General features: G+C 39.6%; 1 protein-coding gene across 6 annotated transcripts in view; it reads right to left on the reverse strand.

Annotated features, from left to right (window-relative positions):
* Positions 1-11,859: 11,859 nt before the first annotated feature.
* The window catches only part of GRAMD2B (GRAM domain containing 2B), a 121,282-nt gene continuing 118,951 nt past the window's right edge, over positions 11,860-14,190 (reverse strand). For 4 of the 6 annotated variants that reach the window (XM_043912221.1, XM_043912220.1, XM_043912224.1 and 1 more), the window contains exon 14: positions 11,860-13,098. In XM_043912221.1, the coding sequence (XP_043768156.1) occupies positions 13,057-13,098 (42 nt within the window). In that variant the 3' untranslated portion in view covers positions 11,860-13,056. The remainder of the gene's footprint in view (positions 13,099-14,190) is intronic. The other 2 variants (XM_043912225.1, XM_043912223.1) reach the window with 1 other exon arrangement.

Consider the following 14,190-nt stretch of genomic DNA (forward strand, 5'->3'; position numbering starts at 1 on the left):
GCCCACAGAATCCACTGTTGTTTTTTTTTTTTTTTTTCTTTTTTCTTTTGCCACCACTCAGAAGCTGCTTGTTTAATAAGATAGGGCATGACCTCGTAAAGGCCCTGTTAGACTACCAGTTAGGAGAGACACCCTGAAAGCGTAGGGTTCTATCTGACAGGATGAAGAAAGAAACCAACATATGCGTGCCTCTCCTATAGGCACAGGCCAAGAGTCAAGGTTGGAGTGAAGTGTATCTCCTTTCAATATTTTTCAAAACTGATTTTTTGTTTTTGGCTGCACTGAGCCTTCATTGTTGTGGACATTCCCTAGTTGTCGTGAGCTGTGGCCACTCTTTGTTGCAGTGCTCAGGCTCCTCACTGCAGTGGCTTCTCTTCTTGAGGAGAACAGGCTCTAGGGTGCATGGGCTCAGTAGTTGCCTGGCTTAGTTGCCATGCAGCATGTGGTTCCCGGACCAGGGATCGAACCTGTGTCCCCTGCACTGGCTGGTGGATTCCTAATCACTGGACCTCCAGGGAAGTCTTCCTTTCACTATTACTATTTAATAATAATCTACTTGTGGGATTCTTGCCCCCCAACCCTGCAATTTTGAACTCTGCTAGTTTGGAGCAGACAAATGTTTGCCCTAATGGACAAATGTTTCTATTGAATTGGAAGTGAAGATTGCCAAATATCTATTTTGGTTTGTTCATGCCATTGAGCTAATACACAACCACTGCCGCTACCAAAAAAAGGTGGTGGGGAGAAGAAGAAAGAGAGAGAAAGGCTCTGGGAATTCAGACCCTTCAGGAATAAAGATTTGAGTCACCTCGCCAGGTGAAGAATTCTGATCAGCTGAGGTTCTTTCTGAGGTCAAAAAAAAGATGTAAAGGATAGTGGAAGATGGAAGGAGATTATAAATTTATTTTTGTGATTAGTTAACAACAATGACAGCTATTGCAGTTACGCATATTTTCTTGTTTCCTGTGTGTATATGTGTGTATTTGTATGATTTGTATTAATACTTGTTTATAGTAACCATTTTTTTCTTTTTCCTATCCCTTTAACATTCTACACCGTTTTGTTGGAGGCTAACTTTACAATTTAGTCACTAGAGAGCAGAATATTCAGATGGCACTATGACCAAATTTGAGGGATAATGAAAAATAATTTTATTTGTTTTTAATTATTATTTTAAATTAAAACTCTTTGGGGAGCTTTGAATTCTTTATTTTTCTCATCCTTGGTCCAGTGACATACAGAAATGTCTCCTGGAGTTACAAGACTTGGGGACAGGGCCAGATACCAGGGAGAGAGAAGGAGGTGGCTGGTGGTGCTAGAGCCCTGGGGAAGGAGCCACTCCTTCCTGGGGTGGAGTTGGGAGGCAGGTGTGGGATTGCCTCCGCTGCTTCAGGTAGCCGACTGCCTTCTCCACACCCTCCCTGAGACCAGAGGCTGGGGCGCTGGGATCTCCCTGAAACAGCGTGTGCATGCCGTCCTGGTCACCCTGCAGAGCTTCAGGCTTGCCTTCTCCTCCCGCAGCCCTGGGTGAGAAGCTCTGACGCTCAGATCAGCAAGGGTGGGCCTTTCTTCCTTTTCCTCTCCCTGCCCTCCTGTTTCTCAAGACCCTGATTCAGCCTGTATGACTGTCCACATTGATGCCAACTCACTGATGCGGGTTGACATGATGCCTGCATCTTCTTCCTTGGAAAAGCGGTCCAAGAGGGCAAGTTCAGCCTCAGTGAGGGGGCCTTGGCAGGGGCACTGGATGCCCCCTCGGTGCTCCCATAGTTAAAGGTGGGCAGACCTAGATGGTGAGGGCATGGGGCGGGCGATGGTCCCTTGGCACTTCCAACACCTCAAGGCCCCTCCTTCTGCAGCCCTCTTCTCTGCGGGTTGCTTGTGCAACCAGGACTCAACAAGGACCGGAGCCCAGGCTCATCAACGGGATGGTGTGGGGATCAGAGAAGGTGGCAGGATGCACAGGTCCCTGGACACTTCAGAGGACTGTCACCTCCCCGCCCCAGAAGAACTCATTGAGTTGGGAGCTGCCATTGAGCACAGACACGTGTGAAGCATATCGAGTTCTTAGCCCCTTTCTGAGGCATCTCAACCACCGAGGCTTTGAACCCCCAAACACCTGTGCGTGGGGAGGGTCAGGGCTGGGAGTGGGGAAGTAAGGAACTCATGGAGGAGGTGGAGGAGGTTGGGCGGAGGAGGTAGTCTGGATCTCCAAGTAGCTTGTGGAAGTTGCTGTATCACAGAAGTGGATACAACCAGTGTTGGGATTTTGCATCTCATCATTTTCCGGTAAGGATGAGACTGCCTTACTTTGCATGAAGTAGAGTTGCGTCGTGTTAGAAGCAAAGTTGTGTTTCTTATGTGAGAGTTCAAGTGTCTGTAGAAGGGATGTGTATGGATGCTGTGTAGCCCAAGGGGTGCCTCATATTCTTATTAAGGGATTCTTTCTTAGCTTAAAGCCCTTCCTTCTCACTCTGCTTTGTGCTGCTAAAGTTGCAACTTTTCAAACCATATTTCTGTTTTGCCAGCTGCTCCCTGTTAGAGTCTGCTAACATAGGGCTCTAGGGAGAGCCTGTGAGGCTGGACAGGAAGAAGGGATTGCGCCTCGTTCCGGTTTCTTAACTTCTTCCTGTTGCAGTGAGTGTTTTCTTATTCTCATGGCTTCAGCTTGGCACTGACAATTTGTTCTGGAGCAGCAGGTGGATCTGGTTTGCAGTTTATCCAGCTTTTGCAGAACCAGCCTCACTACGCCCCCTCTGACACATTACTGCCCCCTGACGTGCCCCTTCTGCAGAAGGCTGAATTTCAGCTCCACCCAGCCTGTCCCCAGCTTCTAAGCTCGGATAGTTTCAGCCACCTGACTCTGTTCCCTCCAAACCTGGGTTTGCTATTTCCATGCTGTCTTTGTGTTCTGATTCCCTTTACTGCCACTGTTACTGAACCAAACCTGGGTCCACTTGCCTGCTGCAGTAAAGTCAGTCTACTGACGCAGCAGGTTGTGGCGAAGGAAAGTGCAGCTTTTATTGCAGGGCACCAGGCAAGGAGTCCAGGCAACTAATACTTAAAAGGCCCAAAGTCCCTAAAGGCTTTCAGGGCAAGGTTTTTAAAGACAGGGTGAAGGAGGGGGTCGTGAGGTGTGTAATCAGCTCACGGACATTCTTTTGATTGGCTGGTGGTGAGGTAATTGAGAGTCAACATCATCAACCTTCTGGTTCCAACGGGTTGAGATTCTACTGTGCTTGTGGGCAGCATACAGTTAACTTCTACTTGGTGGCGGTTTCAGGATCTGCAAAACAGCTTAAAGGCCATGACTCAGAATTTTATCCATAGCCCATGAGGAGGAACAAAAGGTCCTTGACTTTGTTTAATGGCTAAACTTTTATTTCGTCTTGCTTGACTGTTTTCCCTCCCTTCTGCATTTTCTCAGTTCTCTGATTAAATTTACTCTTTGGAACTCAGGGAACGCCTACCAGATTAAGGTTTTTCTACAGACAAGAGACAGGTGAGGACATGGGGAGGTTGGAGTTTGTCCTGAGAAGGCTTCATAGGACCCTGCTCGGTTACATCATCAAGCTAACAATTCTTTTGAAGTATAATGGGTGTATAATGTGTTAATTTCTGTTGTACAGCAAAGTGATTGTTATACATGTATATAATTCTTTTTTAAAATATTCTCTTCCATTATGGTTTATCACAGGATACTGAATATAACTCTCTGTGCTATACGGTAGCATCTTGTTTTTTATCCATCCCATACATAACAGCTTGCATCCATTAACCCCAACCTCCCACTCCATCCCTCCCCCTAACCTCCTCCCTCTTGGCAACCACTAGGCTCTTCTCAATATCTGTAATTCTGTTTTTGTTTCACAGATAAGTTCATCTTGTATCCTATTTTGTGATACTGTGATACCATGTGGTATTTGTCTTTCTTTTTGTGACTTCACTTAATATGATAATCTTTAGTTGCATCCTTGTTGCTGCAGATGGCATTATTTCATTCTTTTTTATGGCTCACTAGTAGTCCATTGTGTGTATGTACCCCATCTTCTTTATACATTCATCTGTTGATGGACATTTAACTTGTTTCCATGTTTTGACCATGAACATAGGAGTGCATGTATCATTTTGAATTACAGTCTTGTCTGGATATATGCCTAGGAGTGGGACTGCTGGATTGTATGGTAACTCTGTTTTACAGGAACCTCCATGCTGTTTTCCACAGTGGTTGTACCAACTTACATTCCCACCAACAGTGTTGAAGGGTTCCTTTTTCTCTACATCCTTTCCAGCATTTATTTGTAGAATTCTTAATGATGGCCATTCTGACTGGTATGAGGTGGTACCTCACTGTAGTTTTCATTTGCATTTCTCTAATAATCAGCAATATTGAGCATCTTTTCATGTACCTTATGACTGTTTTTATTTCTTTTTGGAGAAACGTCTGTTTAGATCTTCTGCCCATTTTTGGGTTGGGATTTTTGTTGTTGTTGTTGAGTTGTATAAGCTGTTTGTATATTTTGAAAATTAAGCCCTTGTCAGTCACATCATTTTCAAATATTTTCTCCTGTTCTGTAAGTTGTCTTTTCATTTTGTTTATAGTTTCCCTTGCTGTGCAAAAGCTTGAAAGTTTGATTAGGTCCCATTTGCTTATTGTTGTTTTTATTTCTATTGCCTTGGAGGCAACCTAAGAAAACATTGCTACGATTTATGTCACAGAACGTTTTGCTTATGATCTTTTCTAGGAGTTTTATGGTATTATATCTTATGTTCAAATCTTTAAGCCATTTTGAGTTTATTTTTGTATATGGTGTAGGGGTGTGTTCAAGTTAACAGTTCTTTCTACCTATTTCACAGTACTTGAGATCAAATTTCTCTGGTGTGGGAATTCCATTTCCACTCAAGATGGAGCACCATGGACTAGATTTGATGTCTCTGTGTGTCAAAAGTTCGGCAACAACGGAAGTAAAACCAGTGACTCACTGAAGTGGTAATTAGCAGAAGTTGACTGGGCACACACCAAAAAGACAGTCCATGAACTGGGAGAACTCAAAGCAAACATGGAATGAGGCTCATGCCATGAGGCTCAGGGGTATATTGTTATGGAGCAGCTTACATAGTGGAAAGGCAGTGACTGTTTAATTTTCACAGTTATTGGTTATCATATTAGGATTTTCCTCACCGATAGGGAGAATTGGTCAGGATATACCTCATATCAACCTTGGGAAACACTTTAAGTTTTGCTTATGATTTCCAGAAGCATGAAGAAGAAATGACCCAGGTCAACTGAGTCTTGTAAGATAAATACATTGAATTTCTCTTTTATGTCTAAACTGGTTTTGTCTGCTCAGGGAATTTTCAAAGAATCTCCATTTGACTTTGATTTTAACATCCAAAAGAAAAAAAATCCAGAAAAAAAATATAAACAATGGTTTTCAAGATGCTGGAGATTATGTACTGAAGGACAGTTATCCTGAGAGAAAAGAAACAGTGGAGTTGAGTTCTCTGATTGCTCCAGCTGACTTCCTGGAGAGAACGTTCAGGCTGCAGGAAGGGAAACCAGGCAGAATGAGGGTTGCAGAAATGGAGGTAGGAGAAAACCCAGGGGACTAGAGTTGGCAGAGCAGAGCACTGGAGAGGAGAGAACCTTTCTTTGAGAGACACAGAGAAAATGAAAAGACAAGCCACAGTCTGGGAGAAAATATTTGCAAATCACATGTGTGATGAAGGACTTTTATCTAGAATATATAATGAACCCTCAAAACTTAATAGTAAGTAAACATCCCAATTTAAAAAATGGATAAGAGACTTATCAAAGAAGGTATACAAATAATGTCAAATGGCACATGAAAAAATGCTCAGCATCAGTAATCATTAAAGAAATGCAAATTAGAGCTACAATGAAATGCCACAGCAGAGTAGAAAGTCTAAAATTTCTATAGTAGAAAGTCTAAAATTGAAGACTGATCATACCAAATGCTGTGGAAGATGTGGAGGAGCTGGTACTCTCATACCTTGCTGGTGCTGACGGTCAGTGGTACATTTGGGAAAAAGTTCGACACTTTCTCAACAAGTTAAACATATACCTGCCAAGTGAATGGGTATATCCACACAGAGGCTTTATAGAAATGTTCTTAGCAGCTTTGTTGTAATAAATAAAAATTAGAAACAACCTGCATGTTTATCCACAGACTGATGAGTAAACAATTTATGTTATATATATATTTCATTATATGTATATTATATATATATCTCAAAAATACATGTATATTATATATATATATCTCAAAGAGAGGTATATATATATATATATGTATTTCATTATATGCATAAATATATATATTCACACATACAGTGGAATACTATTAAGTAATAAGATATATATAGTATTTTACTGTATGTATATTTACTTATACATACAGTGAAATACTATTAAATAATAAAAGGAAATGAGTTATTGAAACATGCAAAAAGTAGATAAATCTCACAAGGATTACTTTGAATAAAAGAATCCAGACAAAAAAGTACAGACTCTATGGTTCCACTTATATAAAATTCTAGAAAATACAGTAATATATAGAGACAGAAAGCAGATGTGTGGTCGCCTGGCGAGGAGGCTGTGGAGAGGGGCATAGAGAGTGCTCCCAGAGAAATTACTTGTGGGGGTGATAGATACGTTTCTTGATTCTGTGATGGTTTCACAGGTATATACTTAAAACATGTACTTTAAACATGTATAGTTTACTGTATACATACATTATACCTCAATAAAGATGTTAAAAACTGGAAACACTATTTACAATAGCTAGGACATGGAAGCAATCTAGACGTCCATCGACAGATGAATGGATAAAGAAGCTGTGGTACATATACACAATGGAATGCTGTTCAGCCATAAAAAGGAACACATTTGAGTCAGTTCTAATGAGGTGGATGGACCTAGAGCCTTTTATACAGAGTGAAGTAAGTCAGAGGAAAACAAATATTGTGTATTAATGCATATCTATGAAATCTAGAAGGATGGTACTGATGAACCTGTTCGCAAAGCAGCAGCAGAGATGCAGACATAGAGAACAGATTTATGGACAAGGGTGGGGAAGAAGGGGGAGAGAGTGAGATGAACGGAGAGTAGCATGGAAGCATATACGCTAACATATGCAAATAGACAGCCAGTGAGAATTTGCCGTATGACTAATGGAACCCAAACTGGGGCTCTGTAAGAACCTAGAGTGGTGGGAATGGGCGGGAGGTGGGAGGAAGGTTCAAGAGGGAGGGGACATATGGACACCTATGGTTAATTCATGTTGCTGTATGACAGAAATCAAGCCAATATTATCAATCAATCACCAATCAATTAAAAATAAATATTAAAAACTGAAGTACTGTCAGGATGCTGCTGGTTAGACAAAACTGCACAAACATTCATTCGGCAGCCAGCAAAACTGTTGCTCTCTTACTTCTATTGCCTTGAAGGCATTCTGACTAAGGTCACTTTCATCCAGGGGCAAGCAAGCAAGCCCTAGTGCTAGGTCCTGGGGAAGATTTCTGTTAGTTCCTACTGTGGCCCATGGATGTGCAGACAAGAAGGAACAGAGTTCACAGTTATAATCTTTGAATGGAGAAAGGGTGAAGGGGCAATGGGATCATTGCCTGGACAGGACAAGAATGAGGGAGGGCAAGAGCCTATACTGCTTGGGTCCAGAGATTACTGGCTATTCACAGTTCCACCATTGTAATAAGGATTCTCATTGCTTTGTATTTCCTTCCAGGGATTTGTCCACAAAGCTGAATGTTTTTATGTAGAAATTGCCATATAATTTTGCACTCAGCTTTTCCCACTGAACGTTATAACATCAAATATATCTTGGAGGCTTTAAAAAATATTCTTTGAGGAAGAATTCTTCTCTATTCTTCTCTACAGGAGACAGAATTAAGACCTAGAACAGCCATTTAGGAGATTAAAAACAGACACTGAAAAAGAATTTTGCCTTAGCAAGAGTAGCTAAAACCAAAAATTTTTTCTTTTTTAAAAATTGAGGTATAATTGACATATCCCATATATTAGTTGAGGTATACGACATAGTGATTCAATACTTGTATATTTTGCTAAATGATCACCACAATAAGTCTAATTAACATCAGTCACCATACACAGTTGATGATTTTTTTCTTGTGATGAGAATTTAAGATCTACTCTAGCAACTTATAAATATGCAATACAGTATTATTAACTATAGTCACCATATTGTATGTACATTACACCCCCATGACTTATATCATAACTGAAAGTTTGTACCTTTTGATCTCCTTCACCCATTTCAACCACCACTTCCACCCCACCTGACTCTGGCAACCAGGAAACTGTTCTCTGTATCTATGAGCTTGGTTTTTATGTTTATTATTTTTTAGATTCTGCATATATATGAGATCATAGATATTTGTTTTTCTTTGATTTATGTAACTTAGCATAAGGCCCTCAAGATCCATCCATAATGTCATAAATGGCAAGATTTCATTCTTTCTGTGGGTGTGTGTGTGTACACATACCACATACACTACATTTTATCCATTTACCATATATGGACACTTAGGTTGGTTCCATATTTGGGCTATTGTAAATTATGCTGCAGTGAATATGGGGGTGTATACATCTTTTTGAGCTAGTGTTTTCATCTTCTTAATATAAATACCAAGAAGTGGTATTGTTGGATTCTATGGTAGTCCTATTTTTAAGTTTTTGAGGAACCTCCATACTGGTTGCATCAACTTACATTCCCAGCATCAGTACACAAGGGTTGGTTCCCTTTTCTCCAAACTCACCAGCATTTATTATTTCTCATCTTTTTGATACTAGACATTCTAACAGATATGAGGTGATATCTTATTATAGTTTTGATTTGCGTTTTCCTGTTTAGTGACATTCAACATCTTTTCATGTGCCTATTGGCCATCTGTATGTCTTCCTTAGAAAAATGTCAGTTTAGACAATAACTGTTTTGAATCCATTTTTGAGTGAATTTTTGTGTATAAGATAGAGGTGTAAAAAAAAAAAAAGATAGAGGTGTAATTTCACTCTTTTGCATATGGCTGTCTAGTTTTCCACTCACAATTTATTGAAGCTACTGTCCTTTTCCCGCTGAATATTCTTGACTCCTTTGTCATAATTGGCCATATATGTGTGAATTTATTTCTGGGCTCTCTATTCTGTTCCATTGATCTGTGTGTCTGTTTTTATGCCAGTATCATACTATTTTGATTATTATAACTTTGTAATTTAATCTGAAATCAGGGGGTGTGGTGCCTCCATTTTTGTTCCTCTCTCTTGGTTGCTTTGTTTGGCTATTTGGAGTCTTTTAGTTCCATACAAATTTTAGGATTGTTATTTTTGTGAAAAATGCTATTGGAATTTTGATAGGGATTGCATTGAATCTGTACATTGCTTTGAGTAAGGCTTAGCATCTGGAAAAAACAAAAGCGCTAGAAATATTAGTGGTCAAAGATGCTCCATTTAATGTCTTTGATTTTGTTTTGTAAAGTCAAGAACTGGTAATATCATTATTAGCAAGGACAGGCTTAAAAGAAGTGCATGAGAAGTATTATATCACTGAGCTCCTTTGTAAGAAGATCAGGTTATGGATCCCAAATGACAGTATTAACTGTTACAGATGAGTAGAATTCTGACTTTAAAACAATGCTTGAGAGCAAAATCTACTGGGCTGTCTATAACATGTTAGTGTCCATGTTATAGGTATCCATCCATCCTTTAGATCATCAGAAACAGATAAACAAGGAAAGTATCACCCGAATTGAAATTTTAGGATACATAAAACAGCATATAACACAATTAACAAATAGGTTGGAAAATTTTCAGTCTGACTCTATGAATTTGTGAATTAGGGTGAGTTGTGGAAGGCAAGGAAAAAGCATTAAATAATGTGTCTGGTAGGGAATTCTCTGGCAGTCCAGTGATTAGGACTCTGTGCTTCCACTGCAGGGGGCCTGGGTTCAATCCCTGGTTGGGGAACTAAGATCCCTTAAGCCTCATAGCACAGCCCCACCCCCCAAAAAAATGTGTCTGGTAGAAAACACATTTATGGTTACAAAGGGAAAAGGGAGTGGTGAGGAATAAATCAGGAGTTTGGGATTAGCATATATAAACTACTGTATATGAAACATAAACAACAGGGTCCTACTATATAGTACAGCGAACTATACTCAAGATCTTGTAATAACCTAGATTGGAAAAGAATATGAAATGGGTGTGTATATGTACACATATATATTTATATATATATCTGAATCACTTTGCTGTATACCAGAAATAAACACATTGTGAATCAGTTATACTTCAATTAAAAAAAGAGGACAGGAATGCATTTATTGTTTGAAAAGATTGCTCTTTCTGCATCTGTACATATGTGTATGAATAATTTTTATTTTCTAAATAAATTAGGCTTAATACATAAAAAATGTGTCAGGGATGGTTTTAAAGAACTACATAAATGAATACCTGGGAAATGCCTTGGAGTGTTGTGTATATTTATGAAAATATCTTCAATATTCACACAGCTTGAGAGATCAATAATCATGTCTACTTTCCATATGTAAGACTGGTAATTTCTCTCCACCTAAATAGTATATTTTAATCACAGATTCTCTATGTAAGTCTGTTTGAAGATAGGTTCATTTGTGTCATAGTTTAGATTCCACATGTAAGTGATATCATATGGTATTTTTCTTCTTCTGAGTTACTTCATTTAGTATGATAATCTTTAGTTGCATCCATGTTGCTGCAAATAGCATCATTTTTTTCATGGCTGAGTAGTATTCCATCGTATATATGGACCACACCTTTATCTATTCATCTGTAGATGGGTGTTTAGATTGTTTCCATGTCTTGGCTATTGTGAGTAGTGCTGCTACGAACATAGGGGTGCATGTATCTTTTTGGATTAGAGTTTTGTCTGGATATATGCCCAGGAGTCAGATTTCTGGATCATACGGTAGCTCTAGTGTTTTGAGGAATCTCCATACTGTTTTCCATAGTGACTGCACCAATCTTCATTCCCACCAACAGTGTAGGAGAGTTCTCTTATCTCCACATTATCTCCATAACGCTTACCTTTTTTAATGCTATTTTCTATGCCAATTTTTGACAATACCATTCTAAATAGTGACATAATTTAAGTGCTCTGCTACTGAATAGTCACTAATGTTCTGCCCTCAAGGCTTCAAAGAATATTCTTGTATGTAAATCTTTGAGGAAATCACTTATTGCTTTGGGATAAATTCCTGGATAGCCTTATTAATTCAGTGAAATAACTTTTAAAAGACTCCTCACACAGTTGCAAAATTTCTCTCCAGAGGTGGCTGACACTCTTGAATCTTTAATGGTTTTAACTATAAAGCATTGATGTAGAACTTTGATACACTGGACTGTCAGACATGCAAACATTTTAAGAAAAAATGAATACAGTTCCTATTAAAAGAGTATACTTCTTGCCCCACAAGGCCATCAGCTTTAGAAAGATTATCACATTTAATTCTCACAATGACACTTTCCCTTGGTACTTTTATCCTCATCAACAAAATGGGGGAAAATAACCAAATACCTTGCTTATAATCATAATAATTCAAAATGAGGACCCAGGAATCATGCATTGATGTTCTGACATCAAAGTTCATTTTTTTTCTCCTATATTGTTGTAACACAAGAACTTAAATTAGTTTTTTTGCAAGTGAATACTAGGGAGGAAAGAAGTATGGGTGAGTTGGAAGTAGTAGAGAGGGATGAGCAGCAGTTAAAAAGCAGTTAAAAAGTCTTAGTTACAAGAATTTACAGACTGACAAAAGACAGTGTTAGCAAGGTATTTAAACCAATGAGTATTTATTAAAAGCCAGGGGTGCACCAGGCACAGTTTCTGTCCAGTAGCTAACAAATACAAATGATGTAACCAATTCACTTATTAGCTTATCTGATTAAACAAAATACATTTCATAGAAATGATTATAAAATGCATTATAGATAAACAGAATATCTTTTATATTAACAAATCTTAGGGTATCTAAATAATTATTAATAAAAACCAGCCAACCCATATGGTAAATAGAAGTTAGCAAACCACCAGTTATATATTTTAGTCAGCAAAAGAGAAAAGCATGCTATCATCATGCTGATGGGTTTCAGCATGAATTATAGACATCCTGTTTCAAAACAAACACAGTCCACCTACAATCTTAAAAATGCAGTATCTTCCATCCAGTATCAAATCACTATTATACTTTTTGGTTTAAAGATTAGTTTTGGTTTCAAAGTCAGTTTAAACTTAGTACTTTAGTCTCATGTCTCACAGATTCTTGACCTGGGGTGGGTGAGACTCAATCCTATTAAGTATTAATGAGAATAACAAAACAAAACATAAAATGGGATAGTTTAATCAGCTTTGCCAAATTTTCTTGCCAATACTCGGCTGAGAAGTTAAGATACACACGTCACTTAAACCAGAAAATAACATCAGAAAGGGAAAAAAACCCCAAAATTCAAATGTCACTTGTTTGAAGTAAGTTTGTCCATCAGAGTTTTTTTTTTTTTTTTCCTTTTGGAAAGTCATGGCAAATTCTTTAAGGGACTGTATCGAGTTTGTTGGCACATGATATATCCCTTCCATTGAAGGCTGGTTAAGGCCGGGGTGGATACAGGAGAGAAAAGGCAGATGGGTAGGACTGAAAAGGCTGGAGTGGAATATGTTTGCTGACACAGTCACAATAACCTGCTGAACCACAATCATCCACGTGTCCGCCGGGCCCTTCCCGAGACCTCCAGAGATGGTTTGCTTCAGGCAGCAGAACTGAAAACTTCCTCAGAGAGTCAAGGTCAACTTTTATTGCACAGGAACCAGAACTATTCCCCATTCCCCCCTTTCCTGAGCCTGAGACCTCCAAGGGCAAGCGAGGCTGCCCGTCCGCTAGCTCCTCTGGCCAGCAGGGAGCGCTCCACCAGAACACCCCGGGAGCACCTTCTTCAAGGGAAGTGCGAGGTATTGCATGGCTTGAGCTTCAGTCACCATTCTCAAGCAGCTTTTGTAAGTTGCTTTGTATCTTGAAATAATAGAGAGAAAAGCTCCTGTTATTACATAGAGTGGAGTATACAGTAATGGCGTATTTGCTATGGTTCATATAATGCTTGAAATTAATCTCTTCTACCTTGAATAAAAAGCTACACATGGGTTAAATTTAGATCAGGCAAATAAATGCATTATCAATGGCACAAAACTGTTCTGACAGTCCACCTTAAAATGAAAAAAGGGCAAAAAATGAAAGAATGGCACAAAGATGACAGTGTCAGTAGAGACTAAGAGAAGAAGAACAAAAACCTTAGCAACGCCAGGTGTGACCCAAATGCATTCAGAGACAATGGGAAACTGTACTTGACAAAGCCCATGTGATGGTCTGAATCGGACAAACACCACAATACAACATGTCCCAGAAGACAGAATTTCACAGGACACTGCCTATCTGTGGATATCAAGACCACAGGATAGTGTTGGATGATGAAAATGGGTTTGGTAAATGTTTGGGTAAATGAATTTGAAAGAATCCAGAGCAGGGTGTTTTTAAGGACCAATACTGTGAAGGGAATAGGGAACCCTGTGGAACAAGAGAAAGAGAACATAGTCTTCTTTTGCAAGAATATCTGGTGATGTCCTACTGGTATCCACAGGGTAAATGGAGAGGAAGAGGTCTAATAAGTATGTCCCAGGAACTTCATGTATGCTCACCTTAACCACACACACGTTCACACAGAGGCAGGTTTTCTACGCGAAGGTAAGGACTAGAGACACTATGTAACAAGACTGGTCACACAGCAGGAGGCACAGTAGGGAAAAGAACGGATGTCTGACTCCATAAAAAAGTTTATGCTTTTTCTTCTGCACTGATAAGTCGCTTCAGTCGTGTCCGACTCTGTGCGACCCCACAGACGGCAGCCCACTAGGCTCCCCCGTCCCTGGGATTCTCCAGGCAAGAACACTGGAGTGGGTTGCCATTTCCTTCTCCAATGCATGCATGCATGCTAAGTCAGTTCAGTCACGTCTGACTCTGTGCGACCCCATGGACAGCAGCCCACCAGGCTCCTCTGTCCACGGGACTCTCCAGGCAAGAACACTGGAGTGGGTGCTGCTCCGACATTAA

This window comes from Cervus elaphus, chromosome 9, assembly GCF_910594005.1.
Source record: "Cervus elaphus chromosome 9, mCerEla1.1, whole genome shotgun sequence".
Classification (NCBI taxonomy): domain Eukaryota; kingdom Metazoa; phylum Chordata; class Mammalia; order Artiodactyla; family Cervidae; genus Cervus; species Cervus elaphus.